Below are 17,415 nucleotides of genomic sequence, written 5' to 3' on the forward strand. Positions count from 1 at the left end.
TCAACATGACTTGAAAATGGAATTCCATCCACATCATTTCCTTCCAGATGGATTGATCAGATCATTCGAACGTCCAACCAAATAGGTCCCACCCAATGACATATGGTGGGTGGGTGGACCCTAGTTTCGTGCAGCTGTAAAGCATTTTGGCTGAACATACACCGACGAGTGGATTGCCCACGTGCAAATACGAAGTCATCTTCATGGTGGGCCCGGAAGCGGATTAGGTGTTATACCCTTACCGTAGGGCCCACCTTATGTTGTATATCCATGCCATTCATCCGTTTTTCCAGCCCATTTTTGGATGTGGTCCAAAAATTAAGAAGATTCAAATCTAATATGGACCATACCTCAGGAAACAGTGGTGATTGAACGGCCACCGTTAAAAACTTCCCAAGGCTGACCATAAGTAGATCTGTAATGCTCATTTGCCATCTAACCAGTTGGTGAGGCCAAACAGACCTGGATCCTTACTCTTGCTCGGGTGGTAGACTCTCAGGAGTTTCAACACAATCCCACTACGGCGTGGGTCTGTGTGCGCGTGTAAAAAAAAAAAAGATAAAAAGAAAAGGTAAAAGGGTAAAAGAAGGTCAGCATGAAGAGAAAGTACAAAGATCAGCTTGATCAAAAACTTTTGGATCTGTTTAAGTTTCGTGATAACGGATGTGCGGCGTGGATATACTAATACAACACATTCATAAAGGTGGGCCCCACAACTAATCCGCTCCCGTGGGGCCCACATTTTGGTCGGCTTGGATTGTATAAAGACGTTACACGTAAGTGAAAAAGAGGGCGTTAATTTCGAAAGGACGCTGGTAAGGTACATCCAGCAGTACCATAACTTATCGTCCAACGATGTCTTTCAGCCAACATTCAACACGTACAGGAAATCTTTACCACAAAAATGGTAGGTTTCACTAACAATATCACCTGAAAATTAAAAAAAAATTATACCGTTCGCATCATGGGCCATACCCGTATGTAGAATCAAACCATTGGTTTTCCTGCGATCCCAATGTTGTGAGCTACCTAATGAGTCTAACGATTTTATTTTAGTTCCCGATATCCTTATTGCAGAATATACGGTTTCAATGGCACAGATCTCCTAAAACGGTGTCATGTTGGCGGGAAAATCCTGGTTGTAGGACAAGTTATGGTAGTTCCGGTTATACCCGATCAGTTTCTCATTTCCAAATAAATGTATAACTCCAATACATCCCGACGTATTATAATACCATACTTGGGACTTTATCCCATATTTCAATAATTTAAACCGTTTATATGAAAATATTCACTTTTATATGGTATAAAAAATAAATATAATTTCTCAATTGGATTATCTCAACCATTTAGTGGTTTGGATCTTTTGCCGCACATGAACGGTGGCAATAAAATTTATATATCAGTAGATTGTCAGTAGATTGAAATATTCAAAGTGAAATATTTTTTGTGAATATCCCATCCAGATGTATCCCTATCAAATGAACGGCCTTTATCATTGAAAAAGACTCATATCCAACGACTAGAGTCTCCACGTATCGTATTAAATACGTTGGAATGTATTTAAGCAAACCTCATTCAAATACGGAAAGACGTGTTAGAAAACCTTCCCGCTTTAGCGAAGCAAAGCCGAGCCGAGTGGGGCCCGGATTAGCTACTGACAGGTTGCTCAGGAGACTCGCTATTAAAGTGACGTCACCAAGTTCTATGGCCCCACCATGATGTATGTTTTGTATCCACACCTTTCGTCTATTTGGAGAGATCATTTGAGGGCAACATCCAAAGAATGAATTAAATCTAAATCCCTATTGGACCCAACATAGAAAACATAGGGATAGTAATGCCACCATTAGAAACTTTTAACGGCCACAAAAGTTTTAGATTAAACTGATATTTGTGTTTTCTCCTATTTCACGTATGTTCTAACTTTTGAAAGTTGATATTTGTATTTTTGTTTTAAATTTTGAATTAGTTTGATTTCAAATAAATATTACAGTGAGCCTTAGCATGGTTTCAATGATGGGAATCACTCTCCTATTGTTTTCTGTGGTGAGGTTTATTACCTCTTTTTATTGTCTCATTCTTTGGTTCATATCTAAAATGATATTTCAAAATGAATGAACAGTACGAATACAATACATATATCAACATAGGGCCATAATAGCCCTACAGTGGCCGACTCGCTACTCAACCTGTCAGGTGTCCAGCCGAGTCAAGCCAGTCGGTGCCGACTCCATGCCAACAAACCGTACCTTTTTTGGTGCGGGGCTTTGCATATGGTAAGCCGCCGGCTAACATTCAACGCCGACCACCAACCCATTTTCATTCCATTTCACACCTTTCTTTCATTATTTTGTTTCTCTTACCGGACACAAAATTTCCAAAACAAATCCTTAAAAAGGGGAGATTTTGTCTTCCTTCGCTTTGTCCCAACCATGATGATGGCCACGTTAGATGATCTCGATCGTTGATTCAGTGGTCCCCACCTCTTATTGGTGGATCTGCTTGATTTTTGTTCCAAGTATTCTAGATTGGTGCCACCAATCTCTACCTGTTGTAAAAAAAGTTATGATAATGTCACACGTGTAGGATATCAAATTTGCGATAGGTGGGCCACACCATTACGATAGCCTGATAAAAGATCAAAATCAATAGGTGAATCCCGTATATTGCTTGGTGTGGCCACTTTCATGTTCCATAGGTGGGTCCCAGATTTTTATAAACCAACGGTCCAAATTATCAAAGGCAACATCCGACCGTTCAAAAGGAGCGTCGCAGCAGTGTACGTTCCCGAACCAACGTCCAACCTTTGGAGTGAAGGCGAATACGGATGCGGATTAGATACTGACAATGTCAGTAGCTAATTCGCTACTGAAGTGACGTCACCTAGTTCTGTGGGCCCTAACATGATGCATGAGTTATATCTGCACCGTACATCTATTCGAAGAGATCATTTTAGGAAATGGGACAAAGAATGAGGCAGATCCAAAGCTCAAGTGGATCCCACCGTAGGAAACAGTTGGGACAGTGACGCCCACGGTTCAAAACTTCTTAGGGGCCACAGAAGTTTTCAATCAAGCTGATAATACATCATGGTGGGCCCTAGAAATGTTTCAACGGTGGGTGTCACTGCCCCCACTGTTTTCTGTGGTGGGGTCCACTTGAGATTTATATATCCCTAATTCTTTGACTCTTACCATAAAATGCTCTTTCCAAATTGATGGACGGTATGGATACAACACATATTTCATGGTGGGGCCCACAGAGTTTGGTGACGTCACTTCAGTAGCGAATTCGCTACTGACATTGTCACTATCTAGTCCGCGTGTCATTGCTCGAGATGATGTTGACGGTGCGATGTTGATTAACGGAGTCAATGGGCCACAGAAGTGGGCCTACCCAGCTTTGGACTGGACCTATTAGTTTGGCCCATGGGCCGGGCATGTAGGGTCCGATCAACGTTGGGCCCGTGATAACGGAAAGATTAGAAACATTCAAGTGGGAAATGGAGATTTTATTAGTTTTTGGGATGGGTTGGTGGGCCAGGCCGGGCAAATCAAATTTTCTAGGTTTGGGCTTAGGCCTACCATGATTGGTTCTATTAGGCTTCGGGTCTTGGGCCGGACCCGGCTTATGGCCCTGCTAGACCCGGTCCATTGCTACCCCTAGTCCACGAAGGTCAGTTGTCAAGAATCAACGGCAAGGGTTAGATGATAGCGTATCACGGATTGATCAACGCTCAGAATAGCGTAGATCAGGAGAATTTCAATCGTGGACATTGATGGTCAGATCTAGAAATAACGGATGACGGTTGGATCTGCCGATGATGGATGATTGATGGTAAGATCTAGTAATAGTGGAGAATGAACGGTTAGATCTTGTAATGATTGACAATAGGTGGTCTTATCTAGTTATAAAAGAAGATCAACGGTAGATTGAGTGGTGATGGATGATTACACGAGAATTGAGTAATAATGGAAGATCAACGGTGGGATTTAAGTCATAATGGCCGGCAAATCGTTGCATATGTTGGTAATGGATGATGATGGAGACGATCTTTATGGTGGGCCACACCTTCATGATTTTTATGTATTACAAGTGGCATGATGTTGCATGTGGATTCATGGTGGGCCCACCTTTTGAACGACTGAGATGTTATCCACCTTATGGATTGATGGTGGGCCCATCTTTATATAGGCTCACGCCTGATATATTGGCATTTGGAATCCTCACCGTATATTCATTTGCATTTTGAGTTCGTCTCTTGTAGGCCACTGATCTAAGAGTAGGATATTCAAAGATATTAGATTTTCGAGCACTGCCTCATCCAAGGTGGGGACCACATAATGACGGTTTGGAATGAAATATGGTCCTTTCGAGTACGTCTCCAAACTATACGTTTGCTGATGACCCGACTCTGTGGGGTCCACCGTGATGTATGTGTTTTATCCACTCTGTCCATCCATTTTTACATCTCATGTCAGTGCATGAGCCCAAAAATGAGGAAGATCAAAATATCAAGTGGACCACATCACAGGAAACAGTGGAGATTGAACATTTTCCGTTGAAAATTTCTTAGGGAACACAGAAGTTTTCGATCAAGCTGATATATGTATTTTTCCTTCATCCACGTCTGTATGCCCTCACCAACAGGTTGGATGGAAAATAAACATCATGGTGGGCCCTAGGAGGGTTTCAACGGTGGGCATCACTATCTCCATTTTTTCCTGTCGCGTGGTATACTCAGAGCTTTTGATCTGCCTCATTTTTTATAACATGCTCTAAATGATCCGATAAAATGGATGGACGGGTTGGATAAAACATATACATCATGGTGGGCTTCAAAGAATCGGGTCCCGTCCCAATTGTACTCTGGAAGAGTGTGGCAATTGATACACAGGCACTGAGAAAATAGTACACGTGTCATCCAAGATCTCAAGTTGAACTTACAAATTGTGGTGCGAAACGCAGATTCTTCTTAAACTAAAAGTCAGAGTGGTTGAACCATTCCAACTTCCGGTTCGTGGACGCTAGTTTGCTAAAGTTCTTAGAGCCTGAGTATCAACCATCACACTCTGCCAGAGTACCAAAGCTTTTTTTTCTGTTTGCCAGAGGTGGTACCGGACGCCTTTTCCTTTGACTTAAGGTGGACAGTAGTACAACTTCTCACTATTTGCATACCAAAAAGTAGAAATAGTAGGTGTTTCTATCAATCAGGTGCGCCTGAATAGTGGTTCCAGTTGTCACAACCTAACCAATCCATTTATTAGGTATGTCGGGAATTGTTTTTCAGTTTCTGGGAAAATTAACAAAGCTTTACTCCACAGACACATTCACATGCTTCACACGTACCATAATAAACGTGCGAGAAATATCGACCGTGCATATCGTCGTCCAGCAGTGAAGATGAGCGTGGGAAAAAAGTCAGGTCATTCTACTCATCAGGAGGGCCACAAATGTAAGTTGACTGTGAACCGTCGATGAGTTTTTCTAAATCATCTACTCTTTTCATGTAAGACCCATCCGACAGATGAGTGCACCAACCTGGACACGTGCGGGCTTACTTATGCAGTGATCAGACGTTCCACACGCTTGATAGGTTGCACGTGTGAACTTCGCGTGAAGGTTCTGGAAAGTTCTAACCCTGAATTTTGACGTCTGGCTTGTTCATGGTGAGCAATGCCTGATAGATGGTCCAGATCTCTAACATGCATACCATCCAAAGGTGCGACCGACTCATCGCATGGTAACTCTGATGTGGGGTCCACTGGGAGGGTATGTTTGTAATTCCGTCAAAATCCGAAGACATTTCAGCGGGTGACAGATCTGGTGCCTGGCGCGACCGGATTCGGTGCCTCTGGACTGGAGGCACTGAAATTCGTGGCAGATCAAAACCGTTCATTTAGTATTTTCTACAGTGAATGATCCTTCCTCCAAAAATCACAATGTTTGGATCATCCTAGCCCTTTAATCGGGATAAATACAAAACGAACGGTAAAAGACAGAATCAGCGACGGTTATCATTTAGTAAGGGAAAGGTCCGTTTATTAGATGGTTAAGACAGTCCAATCAAAAGCGTAGCCCGCTTGATGGATGGCTAGGATCATCAAATACATGTGCCACGATAAAGCTGCTCCTTGTAAAAATCCAGCCTCAAGATTACGTTCTCCTACCATCATCACCGTCCATTCCGGGTAAAGCAGAAGTATTTACTGCAAATACCTCAAGAACACAAGGGCATTCCAGTAATTTCAACAATCTATTTATCCAATCTGTTGCTTTCACCATCCAACCATTGGATTACAATCCCTCCCCCTCACCCACTAATCGCTGCCCTTCATCATGTACGTTTATTGATGTTTGACCAAGGAAGGATTGCGATGCACTAATTACGCTCGTTGGACCGCACTTATACTTTGTGAATGATCCACACGTGTGTACACTTGCAATTTGCGAATGATCCACACGTTTGTAAGGTCGGATCAGTTCGTCAGGCGATTCTCAGTGCGTAAATTCCACCCGTCCATCTGAAATCAGGTGGGCCACTTGTAACCGGAACTTGAACCATTGGTGAACTTATCGTGACCGTTCAATCATTTGGTACAGGTGTGGCTCACACCATAACCGTATAGGCCTGATTTTCCCAGTAAAAAATCTAAATCTTAGGGATTGCACACGTGCCCCATCGGATCCGATCTATTGCATATACGACTTGCTCCCACGAGTGGCGCGTGTGGACTTTCAGTTCACACTGCTTGAGTGCAATTACTTACCATTCCTCAGTAAATAAATAAAAAATAAAACGAGGGATGCTAAGTGCGTCGAGCGAGTGCCCTTTTTGGTCACATGCCTTTCACACGTGACAACGTGGCAAACGCATTAGAGATCCTATCCGTCCATCAGTTGGGCCCCATCGTTAGTTCCCTTTCCTTATTCATCAGGCTGATTTAATTATCAGATGGACCACACGTGTAAATCGAATCTCAACCGTTTCCCTAACCATCCACATCCTTTGTACTCATCTGACCAACCTGATCACCAAACCACGTCTCTTTTTCTTCCCCAAAACCATCTAAATGCTGTCTGGCACATCCTGACCATTGGATTGTATCTTTTGCACGTGTGAGGGATTTTCCCGCATGCGAAAAAAGATAATGCCTCGCTGCTCCGAGAGCACTGTAATTATAGTTACAGTGATATTAGTTGAATTGCGACACTTAGACAGTCCAGTCCATTGCTCTACACCGTTCATTAGGTCCAGCTCACATTTAATGCATACCACACTAAAGCATCTCACTAATCTGACAAATATTAACCCTTTGATCAATGGCCTTTAATACGAACGGTCAAGATTATCCACACAAAAATAGATCAAATCAAAATTTTAATCCGTCTATTGATCAGGACATATCATGGATTGTTTATGATTCTAAAGAATCACTTCTGTTAGACAATCTTAACCACCCATCTATGTTCTGGAAAAAGGATGGCTACAGAAAAAAGTCCAAATAAAATATATATTGGATCGTCCAATCAATATGTTTTTTTAATATGGCCCATGAAATGTTCTCTGGATATAAAATGACGGTTCAGATAGATCTATTGGACTATTGAAATGAAATAATACAATTGGGAGCACTATTCCATATCGTGCTACAAGAGCACTTGAGCATTTCTCAAGAGAGAAAAAAGGCCCATTTTGATCTGATAAGCAGTCCTCTTCAAAACTCATATAGAAAAGCTCATGAGACCTTCTAGTTTCATGCTTCTCTTTTACTGTTTATGAGCTAATACTCTCTCTCTCTCTCTCTCTCTCTCTCTCTCACACACACACATCACCTACCCCTGATAGATCCAGACCCTACTTATTGTAATTCCAGGCCAGTTTTCCATGTCCCATTACTCCATCCAAACCATCCCTTCATTCACAAGGAGAAGAAGAGCTTCAAGAAGGCTCAGGGAGGGTGTCAGAAAGGTCTGTTTGAGCTTAGATTCAAGGACCCTTTTGGCAGAAAACAAGAACCTAGAAAGTGACAGATCCAACCACCTCCCCTCCTTTTTTTTCTTTTTTTTTGAGGATGGGGTTGGTTTGGGTATGTTGGGTCGGGTCCTTTTGAGGTAGAGATCTCTGTTTTTGAGATCTGGGGATTGGAGAAGGGCTGCTGGGATTCATTTCAAAGGTATGAGAAAGATTGAATTTTGATTGTAGTTTTAGTGGGATTGGAAATGGGTCGTGGTTCTTTTGTTGTCATGAGAATGGAATTGAGAGAGTTGCACAGATAGAGAGAGAAAGATAGAAATTTGAGTTGGTTTTTGGCCTTTTGTTCTAGTATTAGGAAATGGGTCTTGGGTTTTTATTTTTGTTGTTGTTGTTGTTATGAGGATGAATTGAGAGAATTGCAGTTTTTTTGTTTGTTTTTGGGTCCGTTGTCAGGAGATTTGAAATGGGTGTTGTTGCTTTTGTTGGTTATGAGAAGGAAATTGGAAGAAATGTGATAATTCTCTTTGTTTATTTGTTGTGATCTTTTCTGATGAGATGGGAAGTGGGTCTTGTTGTTTATGTTATTATAAGAAAGAAATGAGGGGGAAAAGACCAGAATTTTGATTTTGTTTCTCTTTTTCCTTGTGCTTGATTTTTTTCTGATTCCTTCCCATGAGATTTGCAAGGGTCTTTCTGTTTATGTTGGTATGAGAAAGAATTTTAGAAGTAGTACTCCTTTTTTTTTCCCTTCTTCTTCTTCTTCTTCTTCTTCTTTTTTATTTTATTTATTTATTTATTTTAATATTTAAAATGTGGTCTCTTATTTTGAGTTTCTTGGCGGCTCAAATTCTGATATTTTGTATTTTTTTTATTGGATCTTTTCTTGTGCAGATTGGAAATTGGTCTTCTTGTATACATTGATAGGATAATGGATTTGCGAAATTCAACATCATAGTTATAGCTTGTGATTTTATTTGTTCTCCTTGATTCATTTTTAATGAAATTGGAAATGGGTCAGCTTATTGATTTTTGTATTTTTGGAGTGTTGGAATTTTCTTGTCATGCTCTTGTTTTGAGTTTTCTGGCCACTTCTGTTCTACTGTTTTTGAGGTTTCTCTGTCATTTTTCCTTTTCGCATTTGATGGATACAGTAGCTGATATTGTGAACATAGCCATGATAGGACGTGGTTTTTTCTTACTTGAGAGAATTTAAACTTGCTGGAATTACAAATCTGTTGAGATTGGGCTGGTTCAGATATTAAGGTGGTCAAGAGTTAGAAACTGTTGTCATGGTATTGCAAAATGATTAGAGAAAATGACCTGAAGAGTATGAAATGTAGCTTAGTTTCAGAAGGGTCTAAGACCTTGATTGCTATCCATTGATGATGCTGTCCTTCACGATTTTAAATTTCTTGCTTGCACTTAGTGTGCCATTTTCTTGCAATTTTTGTTTATTATTAGGCATTTTTTTCTTGTAATTTTTAACATGAATGTGCATTGTCAGTTCTGCTTAGCTACCTACTAACTGAAATTCAGGGAACAATTCAACGCTTTTGTGGAAATATATTGGATTATGGTGTGTCCTAACTTTTAGTGACAAGTGGGTTACTGCGGCTATATTAAGCCTTGTTTGTGGCGTTTACACTATTTTTGAATGATTGAGTAAATTTGTCAGTTCTCCAAAAACAAACAACCAAAAAAAAAAAAAAAAAGGGAGGAAGAAGAAGAAGAAGAAGAAGAAATGGTTGTGTCCATATAAAGATAACTATTTTCTTCTAGCAATGAATTGTGCCTTTTTAGACTTTAAATTCTTGCAATACTTAAAACTATGTTCTCCTCTACATGCTTTGTGTTTTAGGCATCTAGATATTGGAAAAATGTCAAACGGAGGTTCTCTTAACGCCGAACTATCCAAGAAGACATCCATTTTTGGTCTTAAGGTATGGGTTCTAATTGGGATAGGAGTCGGGGTCTTCATTGTATTGATCCTTTCCGTACTAGCGATATGCCTTACTGCTCGGAGGAAGAAATCGAGGAGAGTGTCCGAGAATCTACCCCAGACCCGAATCCCACAAGTTTCAAAGGAAATTAAAGAGGTAAGAGTGGATCAAATATCAGCTAATGAATTTGTACCCCGGGATGGGATTCTCCTCACCATTCACGACAAATCCAGCGACAGAGAATCGGATAAGGTCATGGTTCATTTGGGCATGGGAAAAATGAAAAATGGGGACAGCAGCCATTCGGGTTCATTTCATCACGTGGAGAAAGATGGTGAGTCTCAGTCGGGCGAAGAAGGGAGCTCAGGAACAGTTACTGTTTACAGAGCGTCGTCTTCGCATCCGGTAACAGCTCCGTCGCCATTGACAGGCCTGCCAGAATTCTCTCACCTCGGTTGGGGCCATTGGTTTACATTGAGGGACCTTGAACTTGCAACCAATCGCTTTTCAAAGGAAAATGTCCTTGGGGAGGGCGGATATGGGGTTGTTTATCGTGGCCATCTGATCAATGGAACACCAGTAGCTGTGAAGAAGCTTCTCAATAACCTGTAAGTGCAACACAAGATTGTGCTTTTGTGACCCTGTCCTTGGCAAATGTCACTGTTCTTGAATACCAGTTTTTGGCATGCGTTGTCTTGGTTTTGTTGATTTCTCTATTATCTTTTGTAAACCTTTGTCTTGTTTTTTTCCCCAGAGGCCAGGCAGAGAAGGAATTTAGAGTGGAAGTTGAAGCTATCGGTCATGTCCGCCACAAAAATCTAGTTAGGCTTCTTGGATACTGTGTGGAAGGCACCCACAGGTGCGGTGTCCTTAATCTTTCTTTCTTCTTCTTCTTCTCCCTTTTCTTTTCTTTTCTTTTCTTTTTCTGGATATTTTTGCTGATGTGATTTGCAATTCTCTATGTAATACATCATACCCAATCACTCGTTCTATGTTCTTTTGTTTGGTTTATTCAAAAGGAAAAAGAAAAAAAAAAGAAAAAAAAAAAGAAGAAGAAGAAGGAAAGATATAGAGTGGATGTGTGAGAATATAGTAGTAGTTGATGCTTCTTGCAATTTGTGCTGAGTTACATGTTTACAAATCTTGGTTGTTGAATATGTCAACTCTGGAATGAAACACTCTGTTTTTCCTTTAATGTCTTTTAAGGGTTTGTTTGGTTGCACCAAATTTCATGAAATATTATGAAAATTTGCACAAAATTAGATTGATTAATAATGAAATTTCATAATATTTGCTCCAACCTAACCCACCCTGAAGGAGGATGAGTTGCCAGTTTCTAAGGTTTTGATTACACTGTATAAAAAAAAGCAGGATGCTGGTTTATGAGTATGTCAACAATGGAAACTTGGAGCAGTGGCTTCATGGGGCCATGCGTCAGCACGGATTTCTTACTTGGGAAGCTCGTATAAAGGTTCTCCTCGGCACCGCCAAGGCGTAAGTCCCCTTCTATTCATCAAGTCTGGATTTGCAATTTTTCTTTTAAGGGAAATGCTAACATCCCCACCTTCATGGGACATTGGCAACGTCCCCAAAGCTTTTTAGTGATACATGGCACACCCAATAATCAATCCAGTCAGTCCATTCAATAGTATCATTGGGAGAAAGTCGTGGTGCAGGAATCACACCGATTGGATGATCCTAACCCTTTGAATGGAGCTATTTTGTTACAACCGCCCATTTTTCATGGGCCATAATTGCATGGTTAGAATCATCAAACCAAAGTGCTCCTTTGGAATCATAAGCAATACAAACTGGGATCTATCAAATAGATGTTAAAGATGACGATTGAACCTATTTTGTTTCCCTGCTCGATCTTGATTGTCCATATTTTATGATATTGATAGGATGTTTTGGACCATCTGATTGATGTGATTTTTGCAATACAGCTGGACCCCAATTATATGAATGAATGAAAAGCCTGGATCCATGAATGGCTGTCCCATGTGTCGTTTAAAAGATTTGGGGGCATTACTAACATCCCTGTGAAAGTGCGGATGTTAGCAAAACCCTTCTTTTTCTTTTTATTTTTATAAATTTTTTGTAGTCACTGTTCAACGGTTTGAACTCAACTCAAAATGCAGACCAGTTAGACTTACCTGAGTCAGTAAGGAAATTCATTTATTGGATAAAATTGGCCAATTTGATCATTGACTTGTCCAATTTCTATAAAATCAGAGTTTGGAGTTTGGACCCAGTTCTCTCTTGTACTGGATTTCTATTGAGAACATGGCATTTTTCTTGCAGCCTTGCCTATTTGCACGAGGCGATTGAGCCAAAGGTGGTGCACCGTGATATCAAATCCAGCAATATATTGATTGACGACGATTTCAATGCCAAGGTGTCTGATTTTGGCCTAGCGAAGCTGCTGGGTGCTGGGAAAAGCCACATCACAACTCGAGTAATGGGGACCTTTGGGTAGTTCCTTCTAACCTACAACCTGTCATTGACTTTGTGGCATGCATCTGCAACAGTTCTCATCCAATTGTTTTCTTATGACTTGCATAATTGTGTGCATGTGGGGCCCATGGTTCAGTGAACCAAAATCTGATGGGTCTCACTGGATGTGGGATGCTGCAGAAGTGTATGAGATTGAAAGATCTAACTCATTGATGTTTTGCCTTTTTTGTTAATTGCGGGCCATTTTGTTCCTTTTCTGTTGGCTTGCTAAACATCTATTTGAAGGGTTCAGATCTTTCTGTCTCAGAGATTTTTGAGGCATTCCCAATCTATGGCAGGTCCCATCAGATCAACAGTATGGATCACCGAACATTGGACCCACAACAGCTTCAGAGAACTGTACATTTGTGGACACTCAATACCCTATGATTCCTCTGTTCCTTTAAAAAAAAAAAAAACTAAATAGAAAACATGGTGATTCTCAACAGTATTTGAATAAATTATCATATTTTCCTTGTTTTTTCAGATACGTGGCACCAGAATACGCAAATACTGGCCTTTTGAATGAAAAGAGTGACATTTACAGTTTTGGAGTTGTCGTATTAGAAGCAATTACTGGCAGAGATCCCGTAGATTATGGTCGCCCTGCACAAGAGGTATGAAAACTGCCAAATTCTTTGAGTGACATTTTATCCCGGATAGAACTAAATTCTGCATTATGCCATCCAACAATCTTTTGTGGATAATTTACTCACTGTTTGGATAGTTTCCTCAATAACTACAGTAAATATTACCGATCATCTGCTGATATCTGAGTAGATTCACTATCTTCTTACTCATCATCTATGTCCTATCACCATTGTCATCATGGCTATCTTTGACTTTCAAACAATAATTTGGGATTGGCAAAGTTCTATGATCATCCGCTCACCAAACATCAACCTTCCTCTGTTAATCGTGCCCTTGGAACCGGCCATGTCAGAGGATCAGATTGGCACCAATCAGATACGGTCTTGGACCTACTAAGTATCAATCCGTGCCCAACTAGAGGCCCAATTTCCAAGCGAAGTGATAAGCATGAAGCATCCACACACATGAATGGTCATGCTCGAGTACTAGGCTCTCAATAGTAGCAAATCCACCAACATGGTTACAAGACACGGAGATTCAGATCAACTCGTTTGGCCCTGAGTCAAGTCAGGACTCACCCGAGTAAGGGATGAATCTGCCCGACTCACTCGAGTACTTCTGAATCCGAGTCTTAAAACCATGATTACCAATGACTCACATGGCAACATGGTCAGCCCTGCACTGCACCTTAGCACAAGTAATAATGTAGCAAATTGAAGGAAATTGAACCTAATTGAAGATTGAAGAACACATACCCTCTTGATAAGGTCAATCTCTCCTCCAATGGCTACCATCTAGATAATCTCTTCAGACTTTTAAGTTAAAAAAGCCAAGGCTTAATTCCTATTGGCTCTCTCTAACTTTTATAATTTAACTCAGCAGCTCTTGTTAATTTTGTAATAATAAAAGGAAAGAAATACAAACTGAAAATGCAAGCATACTGTAGAAACTCTTAGGCCTAGCTCTGTTCAGTAACTTGGGATCTTCAACCATCTAGTTTGTTGTAACTGGCTTTTTGCTTTTTATCCTACAATTGGACAATTGTTATTATATTCCTTACAAGCCCAATTTGAAAGTAATTTACTGACAATTCGGCGTCTCATCCCCATATATGAATACTAAGGTAGGTAATTACAATTTGATCTCTCCTTTCTATAAAATTAGTTATTGCAAGTTCAATTTAATGTCGTATCCATACATGGCCTTAGATTATGATACAAAATGAAATTGAACTTGTAATAGTTAATTAGATAACAAGGAGATGATGCTAGCTTCTCCCCAAGAGTTTGTGGCCACTTCACATTCAACAACACCAAAGGAATGATTCTCACATTTTTCTGGATTCTGAGCCGAGTTTCTTCATTTCATTGTGTAGTTGCTACCTTGGATTTTAAGTTTGTCTTTTATCCTTTTCTCTCCTCTATTGTACATTTTCACTGGGACACTTGCCTATCATTGCAGTTGTCTTGAATCTTGTATGCACATCTTTGGTGATACTTGCAGGTAAATCTCGTTGACTGGCTCAAAATGATGGTCGGCAGTAGACGCTCGGAAGAAGTTGTTGATCCAAACATCGAGACAAGGCCATCGACGAGAGCCCTTAAACGGGCCCTTTTGACTGCCTTGAGGTGTGTCGATCCAGATTCAGACAAGAGGCCGAAGATGAGCCAAGTTGTCCGCATGCTGGAGTCAGAGGAATATCCCATACCTCGTGAGGTTTGGATCCCAATCTCTTCTAATCGAGACTACTTTTTCAAAATCAGTAGGTTGTTGATATAGTGGATCTTGACATTTTACACCTTTTGCGGGCACCCATCTGCAATTGGCAAACAAGGGGCCAACATGGCACATGTGCAATGTGGGCCCTGACAGTAAGTGTTCTCTAGCCCAAAAAATTCATGCCATTCCAATCTTCAGGTGGGGCCACACATGTACAGAAAATGGATAGCTAAAGAAAGGATAACCAGCTACTCACATTCAATGTTCATGTGTTGCGCACGCCTGATGAGTGGCCCAACCTGATTTTGGGCCACCCCACATTCATCCATGGGATTGGCATGAGGAACGGCCTGAATCTCACACGTGTAACATGGCACATATGAGGCGCTTGTATATTTGGTGTTTGCAGATGCCCTCTTGTGAATATCGGTCCTCTTTAAGAAAATTGGCTGACTTTCTATTCCGATCTTGAAATGCCTGTTTATGGTGCAACATAAATACAACGTTGTCCAAAATGGCCATCTCAAAATGACCCATTACCCATTTTGCTAACCCTTTTAGGGCAAAAAAGGGTCTTGCTTACAACTGGTTGCAGGTGATGATTCAGCCTTTTAAATACATGTGCATATTCATGGCTTGTCAAAAGGTTCAAAACCTCCGCCCGACAATCGATGCACAGCTCGAGAACACAGAGTAAACTACTCGCATGTTTGGATCTAGCCCAAGAATGAATTAAGGCACTTGACAGCAATCCGATACTAATGATTTACTTATGGCCTCTGATTGGATCCACATCCACAGTGGATTGGTGATCCAATACCATTCGTTAGTGCATTTCGCAGTGGGGCCCACCCAATATACAGATGGACCTAAAATATGATCTTTCCCCAGTGCCTTTGCATTTCAATCCTTAATAACATCTTCTTCAGGTGCCATTTTGAGTGGGACTTTTTGTGTTTCGATAGGACCGGAGGCACCGACGGAATCAGGGTGGCAGTGCAGAGATTGAATCCCAGAGGGAGAACTCCGACACGGACAAGAGCGACAATCTGGACTCGAGGTCAGAGAGCAGAAGGGAGAGAAGGTCATTGAACAAGTGAGACGTTTTGAAGCGTAGGAAGACTACTACATAAAAAGGGCTTTTGTTTTTACATTCTTTCAACCTCTTTGCTTTACTTGGGTCTGTTGTTGGCGCCACAAGAGTGACTTGGGCTTGAATATCCAGAACAAGGGGCATGGTGGGAATATCTTTCTTTATTTTTATTTTTATTTTTATTTTCTGGAGAGGTGGTGGGATAGATGTGGAAGAGGAGATTGATTTTTTGAACTGAAATTGTGTTGATGACGTACCCGAAACATATATGTATTGTGTACAGGTTTGTAGTTCTTTGCTGATTGAAATACTTGGCTGTGGAAAGTAGATTGTTTTGTGCTTTCTATTTGGGGAAAATGGATTTGGAACTTGGCGAAAGCGTCCGTGATCTGGTTGGCTCATCAGACGATGGACCACTTCCATTGATTGCATGAGGTTGGGTAGCACACCAGTCGAACCATTTTGGCTTACTTTCCATCTGTTTTAGTTCACTATTGTACAGTTAAAGACTTCTGACTGCCCCATCAGTGTTATTTTCCAACCATTTCTGATCCATGTCGAGGCTTATGTGATGAATGGTGTGGATTGTTCGCTTTCGGCCCACACGGAGCGTGGGACAGTGAAGTTGAGGACTCCACTTGGTTTCCCCAATATTTAAAAGGGATCCACTGTTTGTACTGATGACTATGCCCATCTTTCAACCTATGGTAATACAATAATAAGTGAACTAATGATATCCACGCAAGTGCCAGTCTTTCTCAATAACATGCCACCTGTGTAGGACATCAGTACCATGGAAACCATAGGCCCCACTAGCCCACCTGGTGAGTGGAAAGGTCTGATTTCTGTCCCAGGTGATCTTCATGGTGGGTTCTACTTTTTCCTGGTACTGTTGAAGTGGGCTATTGGCAGGGAAAGATGGTGTGGTACCTTTCATCAGTTGGGAAATAATTCCGAAAAGGGTCTGTGCATGCCTGCCAACCATGAGTAGTGCAGCTGTCTATTCCCTTTCAAAACTGGCCTAAGCACATGGCTAGTGCAGCTGTCTCTTCCCTTTCAAAATTGCCCTAAAAACACAACTTGAAATCATCGCCCTATTAAGAGTTATTCAATGCACCTGGCTGGCCGGGCAGATGTATGTGCTCCAGCATTTCTAATCTGAATCATGGTGGTTTCGGACAAGATCCAGGCCTTTCATTCAATGGTATGGATCAAAAGTTGCACTGATAAGATGGTCATTTGCAAAGCCATGGATGGTTTGGGTACTCGTGCACAGGAATACAATGGCATGCGATATGTACTCCACCTTAAATATACTCCAGACGGAGCCTGTATGATGATGATTGGATTATTCATCCAGGTTGATTCTTCATGGATAGGCTATGGCCAGAAAATCTATTTGGGGCGAATCCAAACCATTCGACCAATGATCTATTTCACATAAACAGAAACCCTTGCCCTTCTTTGTTTTACCACCTGCTGGTGGGCAATGGACGGTTAAGATCAACTAAGGCACAACATGTGAGCTGTGAGGAACCTATGGTTGGGCCACAACGATCAACAGACAGATAATCGTAGAAATATCCACTTATTAC

General features: G+C 41.1%; 1 protein-coding gene across 2 annotated transcripts; it reads left to right on the top strand.

Annotated features, from left to right (window-relative positions):
* The first annotated feature begins 7,730 nt into the window (after positions 1 to 7,730).
* On the top strand, positions 7,731 to 16,144 carry LOC131224857 (probable receptor-like protein kinase At5g18500). Of its 2 annotated transcripts, XM_058220287.1 has the most exons (8): positions 7,731 to 8,180; positions 9,840 to 10,529; positions 10,676 to 10,780; positions 11,293 to 11,415; positions 12,226 to 12,396; positions 12,905 to 13,034; positions 14,512 to 14,724; positions 15,693 to 16,144. In XM_058220287.1, exons 2-8 carry the CDS (start codon positions 9,859 to 9,861, stop codon positions 15,825 to 15,827), a joined length of 1,548 nt encoding a protein of 515 aa, XP_058076270.1. In that variant the 5' UTR covers positions 7,731 to 8,180; positions 9,840 to 9,858; the 3' UTR covers positions 15,828 to 16,144. The 2 variants fall into 2 exon arrangements, with proteins under 2 accessions (XP_058076270.1, XP_058076269.1); XM_058220286.1 differs by having other exon boundaries at positions 7,731 to 10,529.
* The last annotated feature ends 1,271 nt before the right edge of the window (positions 16,145 to 17,415 follow it).

Source organism: Magnolia sinica, chromosome 14 (genome assembly GCF_029962835.1).
Source record: "Magnolia sinica isolate HGM2019 chromosome 14, MsV1, whole genome shotgun sequence".
In the NCBI taxonomy this organism is placed as follows: Eukaryota; Viridiplantae; Streptophyta; class Magnoliopsida; order Magnoliales; family Magnoliaceae; genus Magnolia; species Magnolia sinica.

Bases quoted from the DNA above. Each gene is read 5' to 3' on its own strand.
- LOC131224857 (XM_058220286.1), top strand. From the start codon at position 9,763: ATGAATTGTGCCTTTTTAGACTTTAAATTCTTGCAATACTTAAAACTA. The intron at 13,035-14,511 runs GTATGAAAACTG...TGATACTTGCAG, and splicing joins ATGGTCGCCCTGCACAAGAG to GTAAATCTCGTTGACTGGCT. The intron at 14,725-15,692 runs GTTTGGATCCCA...GTGTTTCGATAG, and splicing joins AATATCCCATACCTCGTGAG to GACCGGAGGCACCGACGGAA.